Source organism: Triturus cristatus, chromosome 12 (genome assembly GCF_964204655.1).
Source record: "Triturus cristatus chromosome 12, aTriCri1.1, whole genome shotgun sequence".
NCBI classification, from domain to species: domain Eukaryota; kingdom Metazoa; phylum Chordata; class Amphibia; order Caudata; family Salamandridae; genus Triturus; species Triturus cristatus.
This window is the reverse complement of record NC_140595.1, coordinates 795,429,182-795,441,413: the sequence shown is the minus strand read 5'-3', so window position 1 is coordinate 795,441,413 and position 12,232 is coordinate 795,429,182. Positions and strand designations below refer to the sequence as shown.

The 12,232-nt window shown below is 43.3% G+C and overlaps 1 protein-coding gene across 1 annotated transcript in view; it reads right to left on the bottom strand.

Annotated features, from left to right (window-relative positions):
* The window catches only part of GABARAP (GABA type A receptor-associated protein), a 42,170-nt gene that overhangs the window by 4,134 nt on the left and 25,804 nt on the right, over window positions 1-12,232 (bottom strand). The window contains exon 2 of the mRNA XM_085638758.1: window positions 749-827. Coding sequence (XP_085494884.1) covers window positions 749-827 — 79 coding nt within the window. The remainder of the gene's footprint in view (window positions 1-748; window positions 828-12,232) is intronic.

Here is a 12,232-nt window from a genome sequence, read left to right as displayed (position 1 = left end):
CCAATTTATAATTAGCGTTGCACACATACATGTGCAATTCAGAGGCGATGCACGAATAGGACTCAAGAAAAAGAACAATCTTACACATAGGTACTGAGCATTAGGGCAAAGAACATACCTACACAAAATTTACTATACATGACTTCTGACTGAGTTGCAAGCTCTGCAGGGTGTTTTGCTCATGACTGCGTTATTTGCATACAGCTACCCTTCAGAGCAGGGAGGTCACCTCACTCGCTATTGGTGCTACTGGAAGTTCAGTATGGAGCTATTCCACCCAGTATCTGTATGCCAACGGTTACTCCAAGCTCGATAGAGCTGAATCTCAGTACAGAGGTAACTAGTGCTACTGGATGTGAGCTCTCACACTGGTTCTGTACATTACTCGAAGCTCTGAAGGACCCTACTTCTCAGTAACTAGGGGGCCACTTTACACATCTCTTCCATTGGGGTGTCTTACCCCTCTGAACATCAAGAGTAAGGCTCCTATACTGTGTATTATTGTGAGCTTTACATAGAGATCTGTGTCTGGCATGTGCTGAATAACATTCTTGCAAGATCTACGGAACTGCCTCTCACACGCCTGGTCTCTCCAGCATGTGTTAGTTTAAGGTGTGCGGGGCACTACTTATGTGCCTGGTTTTGACAATGAATGCTACAATGAATCAGATATTCATGGATTTCCACCAGCATCTAAATATGTTAAGTACAGACAAGAGGCTCTATGCCCCACTTTCCAATGAGTTACCTGTTAGGTCTGAGGGGACCAGGTACTTCTTCTTATCCAGGTCTCCTATTCGAGCCTTCGGCGCCTTCTCCACTATCACCTGTGAACAGAAACAAAAGCTCGGCTCAGAAAAACCATACATCACAGCAGCAAAACCCAAAAACTGTAGCTCACTACAAATGTCTGAGAGAGTAAGGGAGAAGTCACGGAGTACCAGTTTTGGGGATTTTTTTCATTTTGTGTGCATTTTATTACTCAAGTAATTGGTGTTTATGGATATATTGTTTTAATAAATTAGTTTACAACTGGTTTATTTTCACGTGTATATACCTACAAAATCTGTATCCCTACTTCGCAGCACAGCCGTGTTTTAGCACTGTAAAACTACGATACATAATACATTTTTTAGCATTATAGGATTAACAAATATGCAAATATTTTTTTTAAAACCCTTATTAACTATTGATGCTGCCATTCTGCACTGAATCTGGGCTAGCAGTCATGATTGACACCATGGAGAACCATTTGAATGAAGAGCTATAATTTATTTGATTTTTTTCCCTCTACAAAAAGACCGGGAAACACGTGGCTTTAAACCTGAATTTCGGTTGAAAAATCATTAAAAATGAAAAATGATGGCTTCAAATAATTCCAATGGTAACAGTAAGGGCAGAGATCAAAACCACAGCACAAAATTTCCTATAAACCATAATTTGCAGCAAATTATTTCCCATATCGTTTTGCTCCAAAAACACATTTTGGTGAAATGGAGTGTCACCTGCTAAAACTATCATTGGAATAAATGAAGTATAATAATTTAATTAGAACGCAGAGACTTGCACCATTTGCATACAACTTTGTGTGAGAATCTGCAGGTTCATGCAGCTCTTGTATATTTAACAAGCAATGGGTAGGAATGTGCAGGCAACACACCTGCCTCACCTTTCACAGGGCAGTGATACACTCCTAAGCAAAGCTCAACCATCAAACTGCATCTACGCCAGGCTCAACCACAGGAATCATAATGGATTCCACAACTACACCACACAGAGAACACTCTCAACCATCACTAAAATTCAAAACCAAAATCACACTAAAGTCAGCAACGGCGGCCCAAAATAACAAGTTACTCGCCATAGAAAATTCCCAAGACATCATACTGGATCCGGAAACTCTTGAGCAGTACCTCTGCATGCCGATCGCCTCTATGTCGGCCATATCTGTGTTTGCAGTGGCGTCGCGGTGCCCATAAAAGCACCTTCTGCCATCAGTTTCTTCTGTGACTACAGTTGCGCAAAAAAATGCAGAGCCATGTAAAAAACAATATTTGACAAGTGTGCAGTGTCTAAAAGATGAAGGGCCAAGTTAGCAGAGAGGGGGTGGAAGGGTCAGTGAGTGACAAACCTGCAGTTCGAGTTCTAACCACAAATTTCAACCTTAGAATAGATACCCAAGAAATATCTCCCTGGAAGTACATCTGCAAACTGCCTCAAACTAGAAAATCCTGGAGGACCGAAGGGGCAGAATGTCGGACTGTACAGGCAGTAGTGCTTCATGAATGTGTGGAGTGTCTCCCACCATAGCAGCTAGGTTAATATCCAGGACGGGTACCCTGCGTGCCAACGCAGTAGTAGCTGCTTTGGCCCTGATGGAATGGGCCCTGAGGAGGCTGCTTCTTGGCTAATGTATGGCAGAACTTAAAGCACAATTCAATCCGTTGTACACTTTTGCACAGCCTTTCCGTTTTTCGCTCCAGTAAACCCTACAAAGAACTGACTGTCCACCTGATGGTCAGTGGTGCGATCAATTTAAAAAGAGAGAGCTCTCTTCGGGTCCAGGCGATGGCGTGTCTCATCCTAGGTTGGAGGAGTTGGAGCTCTGACCAAAACAAAGTGACAACTTTTGACAGGAAGGAGGCACAAGTCCAAAGAAACAGTTTGTCGGGGAGAGGGGTGAATCACAAGAGCTTGAAGTTCACGGACCCTCCTGGCTGATGTAATCGACACTAAAAAAAGTTTTAATAGTCAAGAGCTGCAGAGAATAGCAGTGTAGGCGCTCAAAGGAAGCAAACAGGAGAAACAGGAGGACCAGATTGAGGTCCAATAGGGGAATCACGAAAGGGATATTGGGGACCAAGTGTTGCCAACATTCCAGAAAACGAGTCACAGCGTACTTAAAAAAGTAACCCTCAACAGTTCCCCCAGGGCAAGGGCTTGCCGGGCTAAAGATAAAACAAACGGCAACACCTCCGACAGCGGTGCAGAAAGGGGGTCCAGCTGGAGTGAGAAATTCGAAGAAACAAACTTATCTGAACACAAGGCAAATACAGTTTTAGTAGAGAGACCTGGCTGCCAAGATGACATCACAGACCTCAGGAGGAGGATTGACAACCCAAACTGTGGTGGTCTAATCTCCACGCATGAAGGTGGAGTGTGCATGTTACGGTGCTGGACCCTGACCTGTTTCTACGACAGGAGATCCTTTCGAATGGACAGCCTGACCGATGCTCAAGCGCAGGAGGGCAGGATAGCATACTTTCCGTGCCCAACCTGGAGCACTACAATCACTTGGGCTCGGTCAGTCCTAATCTTGAGAACTCAGGCAGAAGTGGTATCCGTGGAAAGGCCTACTTGAGTCCCAAATTCCACTGGAGACGAAATGAGTCTCCAAACGAGAACTGCTTTGGAAGCAGTACCGGGCAGAGGTGCAGACATTGCCCTTTCTCTGCAGTGGCGAACAATAACAAGTCAAGGTTCTCCCCATACGTGGAAGAACTGTTGTGCCACCTCCAGACGTAGTCATCATACATGATCCGCAAGGCATCGGCGTCTGAGTTTGCCCGCTCTGGCATTCAATGAGCTTGCCAAGTGCTACATTATCAGGAAAATATTCTTGCACTCCAGCCAAGTCAAGAGGCACAGGACCTCCTGACACAGGGTCCATGATCTCACTCTTCCCTATTTGTTGCAATACCACATGGCGATGTTCGTGAACAGCTGAACCAACCTTTCTTTGATGGATGGAAGAAAGGCTTTCAATGCCAAACTTATCGCCCTGAGCTCCAGAAGGTTGATGTGCAGCTGGGACTCCGACAAAGACTAGAGAACTCTGATCTCCACTTCACCCAGGTTACAGCCCCAACCCGGAATTGATACATCAATCACCACTGTTAGCTCTGGGTGGGTGAAGAGAGAAAGGCCTGCCGCTGGGAGGTTAGCCAGCAACCACTGCAGATCTTGTGCAGTCCCCTCCGATCTGAGAAATTTCACTGATGCTGCACCCACTGGGACTTCACGTCAGACTGCAGAGCCTGCATGTGCCATCAGGGATGCTTCACCATCAGGAAACCTGAGGCCACGATACCCAGAAGCCTCAGAGTCAGTCTCAATGAAACCCCAGAGGTTGAAATGTCAGAATCATAGCCTGAATATCCTGGACTCACCACTCTGGATAGGCACAGAATTACATTGTGTCCAGACTAGCTCTGATGAAAGGCAGCATCTGAGAAGGTGTCAGGTGATTACTTTAGTACGTTGATAGTGAGTCTCAGCGAATGCAGGATGTCCTCTCTAGCCCAGAGATGGATGACGACCACCTTGGGCGAGCATGCCTTCAACAGTCAGTCGTCGAGGTAGGGGAAGACTCAAATCCCGACCTCCACAGATGGGCTGCAACCACCATTATCACTTTTGTGAATACTAGAGGGAGACTGTTAAAGCAGAAAGGGAGCACAGCAAACTGGAAATGTTGGTGTCCCACTGTGAACTTCAGGGAACGCCTGTGAACTGGCACAATGGGGATGTGGAAATATGCATGCATGGTCCAGTGCAGACAGAACTTGAGCCAATGTGAGTATCCTGAATTTCTCTTTCCCCAGAAAGTAGTTCATGGCGCAGATCTAATATAGAACGGAGGCCTCCATCCTTTTTGGGCACGAGAAAGTAGCAGGAATAACAACCATGCCCTACTTCTGGTGCGGGTTCCCTCTCGATGGTTCCTTTGGCCACAAGAGCTTGTACTTCTTGACGGTCCTTCGTCAGTCATTCTTTGGAATGTGGAAAAGGTGGAGCAGTTTCTATGAATGGGAGGGCGTACCTCATCCACACAATTGGAAGCACCCACTTATCAGAAGCAATTGCAGACCACTGGGGCAGAAGGTGCTTAATTGTGCCGGCAACAGGACGTCTGTGCTGGATGGATGATGGGTCTGGCTCCTTCATCCTCTTTGGGATCTACCTTCACTCCCTTCACCCACTCACCACGAAAGGACGGGTTAGTCTGCTGGACTGGCTGGTGCATATATGTGTCCCAACCATGCCAGTGTTAGGGATAAAAGGACTGTTACTAGGACTGGGCAGCTGGAGAAAGCCCAAGAGACCCGAGAATGGCCTGGCTTTCAGGCGTGCCAGCCTTGTTGCCAAATAGCAGGGAGTCATCAAAGGATGAAGGCTGTACCTTCCTCCGAAACAGGGCCTGGAGGAGAAGTCCAGAGAAGTGTCCAAATCATGAACATCACCCAGCCCTTCACACCAGTCCCTTCTAGCGCTGGGTCCTCTTCTTTGGGACCAACCTTTCCTCCTACTCACCCCCTTCACAAAGGAAAGGTCTAATTAGGGGCGGTAAATCTGGGGTAGGTCGTGTATGGACGGCAACGAATGGTACGGGGGCGGTGCCAGCTCAAAGTCAGAGATGATGATGGGCTCGGCACCAGATGGGAAGGAGCAGAGGTGGAACAAGGCACCATTGCCGGAATCAGCAGGGATCGGGAAGTGGATTCAGAGGGCCCAGCTGGCGCTTGATGTGGATCTGCTGGTGGTAACCCAGCTGGGGCATGTCTCGGCTTCTTGTAGCCCAAAGACATGCCAGAGGGAGTCAGTGGCCCAAAGATGGTGGGAGCAGGAACTAGTTGCATGGCTTTTAGATGGGGAAGCCGAAGAACAATACGACTTCTTCTTGTGCTTCTTAAGACTAACTCGTCTTGGCAGGAGAGGTCTTGGAACACGAATACGATGGTCTATGGGAATGGCTATGGGAGTGACCCAGCCATCTACCCTGGGAACGGTACAGAGCCGCCTTCTTCCACGCTACGATGAGCTTCAACACCCGCTTGAAAATTGCTTTGGGGGTGCATCGACTTGCACCCAGCGCAGTCCTTGGGGTCACGATCCGACCGCAGGCACTAGAGACAGACCAAGTGGGGATGAGATACAGATCAGATACACAGATCTCTCTGTTGCATTCCCCACATGGTTTAAACCCTGTAGGTTTGGCAGGAGACATGTCCCTAGCACACTGGAGCAATAGCTTATAATAGTCGATAAAGAGGCCGAAAAAGCCGGTCAAAAAAATGACAGAGGTAGCACTCTGGATCTGTGCTGTTGGTGTGGATACAAAGGAACTGATGTCAGTGTCCTGCATATATGGTTTCTGCTACGTAACTTTCGACACAGACTTGATCGATGCCAACTACCTGTGCGCAGGGGTCCTGCTCATGGTTCTTCGACTCTAGTCTGATGCCTGGGGAACATTCTATGGTGAGAAATCTGCAGTTAGAATCTCCAAGATGAACAGAAAAATAAAACCACGCCTAGAAGAAAAAGGAAAAAAAATAAAAAAGAACTAATGGTTCAATCACTAACTATACCAGGGGGTAACAGCAACCTAGCATGCAAATGGCAAAAATCACAACTAAAAGCAGACTAAACAAGCACTGTAATAGCCAACTGGTCGCACCCATGAGACATATTAGCATTGGTTATGATAGTAAGCCATGCTGTTCAGCAATGTGCCAGCTGTGTAGCATGGCTGAAAATAATATTTAAAATAATGGTGCTATGATATAGAGGTCACAATATTTTGTAGCGCCAACAAGGATGTATGCACCTACAAAATGAGGTGAGCATTTTTTTCTTTTTATTAACCAATCCAAGCTGGATTAGTAAATAAAAAGTAGTTTGAAATGCGCCGTTTAACATAGTTCTAATGCGCTTTATAAAAACAGACAGGGCAATGGGTTGGGTGTCGAAAGCGGTGGGGGAGGCAACACAAACGCAGAGAAGGCCAGAGAGAAGGACAAGCCAGAGCCAACAATGGGGAAAATAACAAACAATGGAGGATGGGGAAGATGAAGTACACAATCAGTAGAGAACATGCATGGGAAAGCACTCGGACAACAGAGGACAGTTAGGGAAGGCCAAGTACACAGTCAGTGAAGAGGGTGGAGAAACGTGAACAGCAATGGAAGTTGGGCACGTGGGGAGGAAGCAAGAACAGCAAATGAGGGAGGGCGAGGGGAACCGCACACAAATGTTGGAGACAGCTGGAAAACAAGCATTTTTTGTAAAGTTCTCGCCCCCCAAAAACACAAAATTAGCACCTGAAAATGGGAAAATGGAAGTACACAAGTAATGGGTTTAAACACCAGAAGAGAAAGGAAAGCCCCCAGAAACGTATGAGTAATAAGCTAGCAAATAAGAGTGACAAAGCCAAGAAAAGTAAAGCAATGGGTAGGTTCTAAGCCCACTGTAAGCTATCAATAGTCTTGCAACAGACAGAGCATGCGCTGCCTAAGGCAAGACCTAAATGCACAAAAGATTCAAAAGGCAGAGGGAACAAGAAAATGCTTCTACTTCGAACACATCCTGCAATACATATCCACAGCATTAGTGCAAGGGGGTCAAAGGACTCTTTGATAAAGCAAAACATTTGGTCCGAAATCACAATCGCCATATCACCCCTCAGCATTTGGTATAAAGACACCATGGTGGGTGATAAAGCAACAAAGCATGTTAGGATTTTAAGAGAGAACACCTTAGATCCGTATCCACCTTGCTACGCGACCTAAGAACCACACAGAACAATATTGATCACATGTAGCACTGAACGAAAAACTTGTATGTCTGAAAAAGGTCCGAGACAGAAATCAAATACAGCAACGACAACAACAAAAAAACAATGGATTTGCACCCTGCTGAGTGTGGCAGTAGTAAGAAAACTGGGAATAATGTTAGATTTTGAGCTCCGAATTATACTCTTTAGTAGCGTCTCCCACTCTTCATGGTGGAATGGCAATTCCATTCTTGATACCCCTTCGCAGACAGAGCAGTAGGTGAGCCACCACTGGACCAAGTACAAATTCACTCGGTTTTAAGACACACAAACTTTTTAAGTCTTAGATGGATACAAATCTTCTGCCATTCCGCAAACTGACAGCCAGAATCAGTAAAAGCAGGCGATTACTGAAGGTTAAAATCAGGAAACAGAATTAATAACTCACCTTTTCAGAACCCAAAATCATTTTACTAGAGAACCAGGGTGATAAAGTCATGTCAGTCTGAGCTATCCTATCAGGGCACGGGTCCAAGCTGCGAAATTCATTCTATTGAAGGGTTATATACACTATTTGTCAATGCCATTGCTTTGGCCCTAAAATTAAGTGAGTTCATTTTTAGCAAAGTATGAATTTCCACTGCAGATAGCGTACATGATCTGGCATAGATCAACATGATTTAACATATCAACTGACTGCATGTTCCCCAGTTAAAAAAATAATTGAGACCTAGATCAATTCAGACTTGCAGCACAGTCTAAAAACAAGCCCAACAAGATGCATATGCTGAACGCATCTTAATTAACTGTATGAAGTGGACTACAATGTGTGTATTTTCACACTGACATATTTTTAAGGAGTACTCACAAGCGTATTTTTGAAATATTTTAGTACAGCTGTTCAGGTTTATCAACTTTACAGAAACATATAACAAAGTAAAGTCCAGTTAGGCTGGTTCCAGCAGCGGCGAAAGATGAGGCAAGAAGGTAGGGAAAAACCATTTGGTGGATGGACAATGGCAGGAGAAGAAGCGAGGAGAAATATTACAGTTGAAGTAGAAACTCACACATAAGAAACCATGGTAAAACAAGGGTATTTTAATAAAGGTATCAGTAGGTGGATCTAAATGTATAAGATGGAATAATGATGCCATTAATCTATTGTCGTGATTCGCAAATAACATTAGCAAGAGGAAAAACTCAACAGTCAATATAGGCATACAATTATAGAACAATGCTCTTAGCTGTGAAAAGGGCCATCGAGATGTTGAATTTCTTGAGAAAGAACAAATAAAAGGCGAGAAAGACTGATGCTCCAGTGTGTGTGTGGGGGTGGGGGGGGGGGCATTGCCTTTCCTTGCTGCAGATTAACTATGTCTGGTGCGGCTTAGAGTCAGTTTTAGGCGTCTCTCTGCTAATGTAATTTCAACAATACACCATTTAATAGTCAAAGCCGAAAGAGGATTGACCTTGAGCTACTGGTTTGTTAAGAGTGTTAATGAACTGTTGGGTAAGCCACCAGAAAAGCATACATGAGCAGTGGGAAAAGGGTAGCCTTCTTGATGTACTGACCTGGTTTGCAGTGCCAATCTTATCTTAGCTCAGCCCATTGGATAGACGTTTGTTAATCACACATTTATGTCCGGTAATGGCATTTTGCATGGGCACGAGTCATGGTTTGGACTGGGCAGCAAGAGTGAACAAATGCCTCAGCAGTAATGGACTTTGGTTGGCTCCTCCTTGGAAAGCAGGTTATTGTGCAAGCTGTTGAAAGCGGTGACATGTAACTGTGAGCAGAATGCTTCTTTGCAAAACAAACTGTACTAAGATTGATAGTGTTGCACTGTAAAGTAGTTATTTGTTTTGCTTTAATTTTTTGCTATCAGCGAGTGGGTGGTTATTTTTAACAATTTGCTTTTATATAGATTTATCTATCATGTGGTAAATATAAGTAAGTCTCCCAGTTTTCCGTTTTTACAGATACATAAAGACTGAAAACGACGTGTTTACTGTTTAAGTATTTTTAAAAGAGTAAATATTCAGAAAATTAGCCTTCTTGTAAGTGAGTCTCAATGGTGTCTTTCATGAATTCCTAGCCAAGAACTGAGCAGACAGTATGGGGAGTATATAATAAAAAAACACATGATGAGATTTCCTTAAATGCAGGCATATTTTAAAACATTTGTAATATAATGCTAATATTGATCAGTGGGTGTTATATTTAGCTGCGCAATTTGCTAAACACACAAAAGGGATCAAAGTATGTCTTTCTGTTACATAAATGTGGAATTATACCATATTACAACCATTTACTCTCAAAGTAAACAATACTTAAGATAAATACTAACAAGATGACTATAAAATAAATATGGATGAAAACAGACGAAAAGATAAAAAAAGAAAAATCAGAGCCCTAATTGTAAGCAGGGAAAAAATACAAATGTCCCTGCGCGTCCCTGATAAGAAATAGGTAAATTGAGTTTATATTACAACATCTTGGACAATAACAATCTCAACAAACCATAATAATCAGCGGTGTTATTAGATAGATCACCCCATACCACACCTGCCGTTCCAAAGGAATGTATAGATCAGATAATTCATAGGCAGCAGCATTTTTTGTTGCATGGGCTTCTAAGATATCCTTGTCAGCTAAAGCAGGCAACTCGTGCTTTTCTTGTAGTATGAATGATATGGAACAAACAGTATGTTCTAGACTACCTTGGATTTTTCTTGGTGCACTGTCAGTAGATGCAACGATTTTCATTGCTTTTGCCACAAAGTGGGACAATGAGGACACAGGTTTGTTCCCTTCTCACAGCTTATTGTATCAATGGATAATTCAGATTGCTGAGAGAGCTGTACATGTGCTCCTTACTGCAATAAGTGCTTGAGTACAACTTAGTTAAAGATTTCACTGGCATCTCATCGGACAGACTATGGCCCCAGACCTCTTTGCATATTTACACTGCATGTTCATTCTAATCAGAATATATAATTTTTAAAGGATTTGGCTCATAGTACCGTTTGGTTGCAAATGGTCAAATGAGAAAAGATACATCATGGTTACTCACTTTGAAGATTCTCATTCAGGTTTTCATAGGAAATATGTGGGCTCACATCTAAACAAGCATACGCAACGCCACTAGTATGTCACTAGCTGCGGGCCTTTTAGTATTGTCAATGCCCGTTTGGCATAGCTCTATTACTGTGGGGGCAGTTAGGCCCTCATCAATCAAATTTTTTTTTTTAAGCTAGAAACAAACAACTGTATTAAAATCCAAAGGTCTTGGCTAACATCAGACCTGAAGCAGCAGAATTTAACTTCACCAAATCTGGGAAGCTCTCCCCTTACTTGATACCATGTAGTGCCTTTATTTTTGGAAGGAAAAGAGCTATTTCAGCACCTTTAGATGCTCAAGATAAATAGTTCAGCACCTTTAGATGCTCAAGATAAATAGTTTTCATTTCAGGCATCTTTGAACGATGCAAATTTTAACACTAAAGGAGGTCTCGGTACTCTGAACGGAAATAGTAAAAAAAAAGTCCTTGACATTTACTGATAATACTAAGAGGGATGCACTTCAAGGCTACAAAACATAAGTCCCAAGTACGTTGAATCACCAGCTGGAAGCAACATTACCTCCCACCAGGAACTACCACACCCACCCACAAGCCATTGCTACTGAACACACATTTCTGAACCTAGTCTAGAGCTGGGGGTGTTTTAACAAGAACTTTAACCTGAACTTCTTGGGCACCTTAACCAGTCGATTTTTGGATTCGAAATTTTAAAAACCAGTGACCAATGGTTATTATCATTTCCATGGTTAAAGTTAATGGTCATTCGTCTTTGAAGACCATTGGCTCAAAAGCAGATAATATATACATTGTAAGTGCTTAAACATTAAGTGATGCCTTTTTGTCTTCTGTTGAGTCCGAGACTCAGTCACCTACAAAGACATTCCTTCTGATGCAAGTCAAATAACATTGCGATGATCAATGCTTTGGGCACCTAAGAAATGTGAGAGGTGATATCTCAGGTCAAATACTATTAAGAATGAGTTATGGTCATAATTGCATTGCGCAGTAGGTAGGAGCCATTGAATCCATGGGAAGAAAAAGACTTCCTGGCCCAGCAAACCTAATATTCTACCTATTTTCATTTGATCTCCGGCTTTACTCTACTTCCCCATCAATTTACGCACAAAAGCAATCAATTACTGCGCAAGTGACCCACCTTTTACTAAATGTCCAAGGAAATGCTACTCATGTACAAAGGCAGCACCCAAACAAGCTCGGGTATAGATATGCTAAAAATGGACCACAAAGCGTCATCGAAATGTGGTGTGAATGGTTTCATAGGTAAAAATCTCCTCCCTAAATAATCAATGGTTCACTCCAGCATTGGCTAATACGAAACTGATTTTACGCCAATATGGGCTGAAATGGCAAAGAAACCATGAGGAGCTAGCCATAGCAAGGTACAAAGAATATACTAAACTTTACAAGGACTAGATTGCAGTTGAAAAAAAGATTTCTCAGATGTAGTCAAGAAGTTGCCAAATTTGGCTAAAGATCTCTTTAGAGTTACAAACAAACACCAACAACTGGCACAGTCTGAGGATTGGTAAATTCAGATAGACGCAAACTGTGAGACCAGAATATCAAATATCC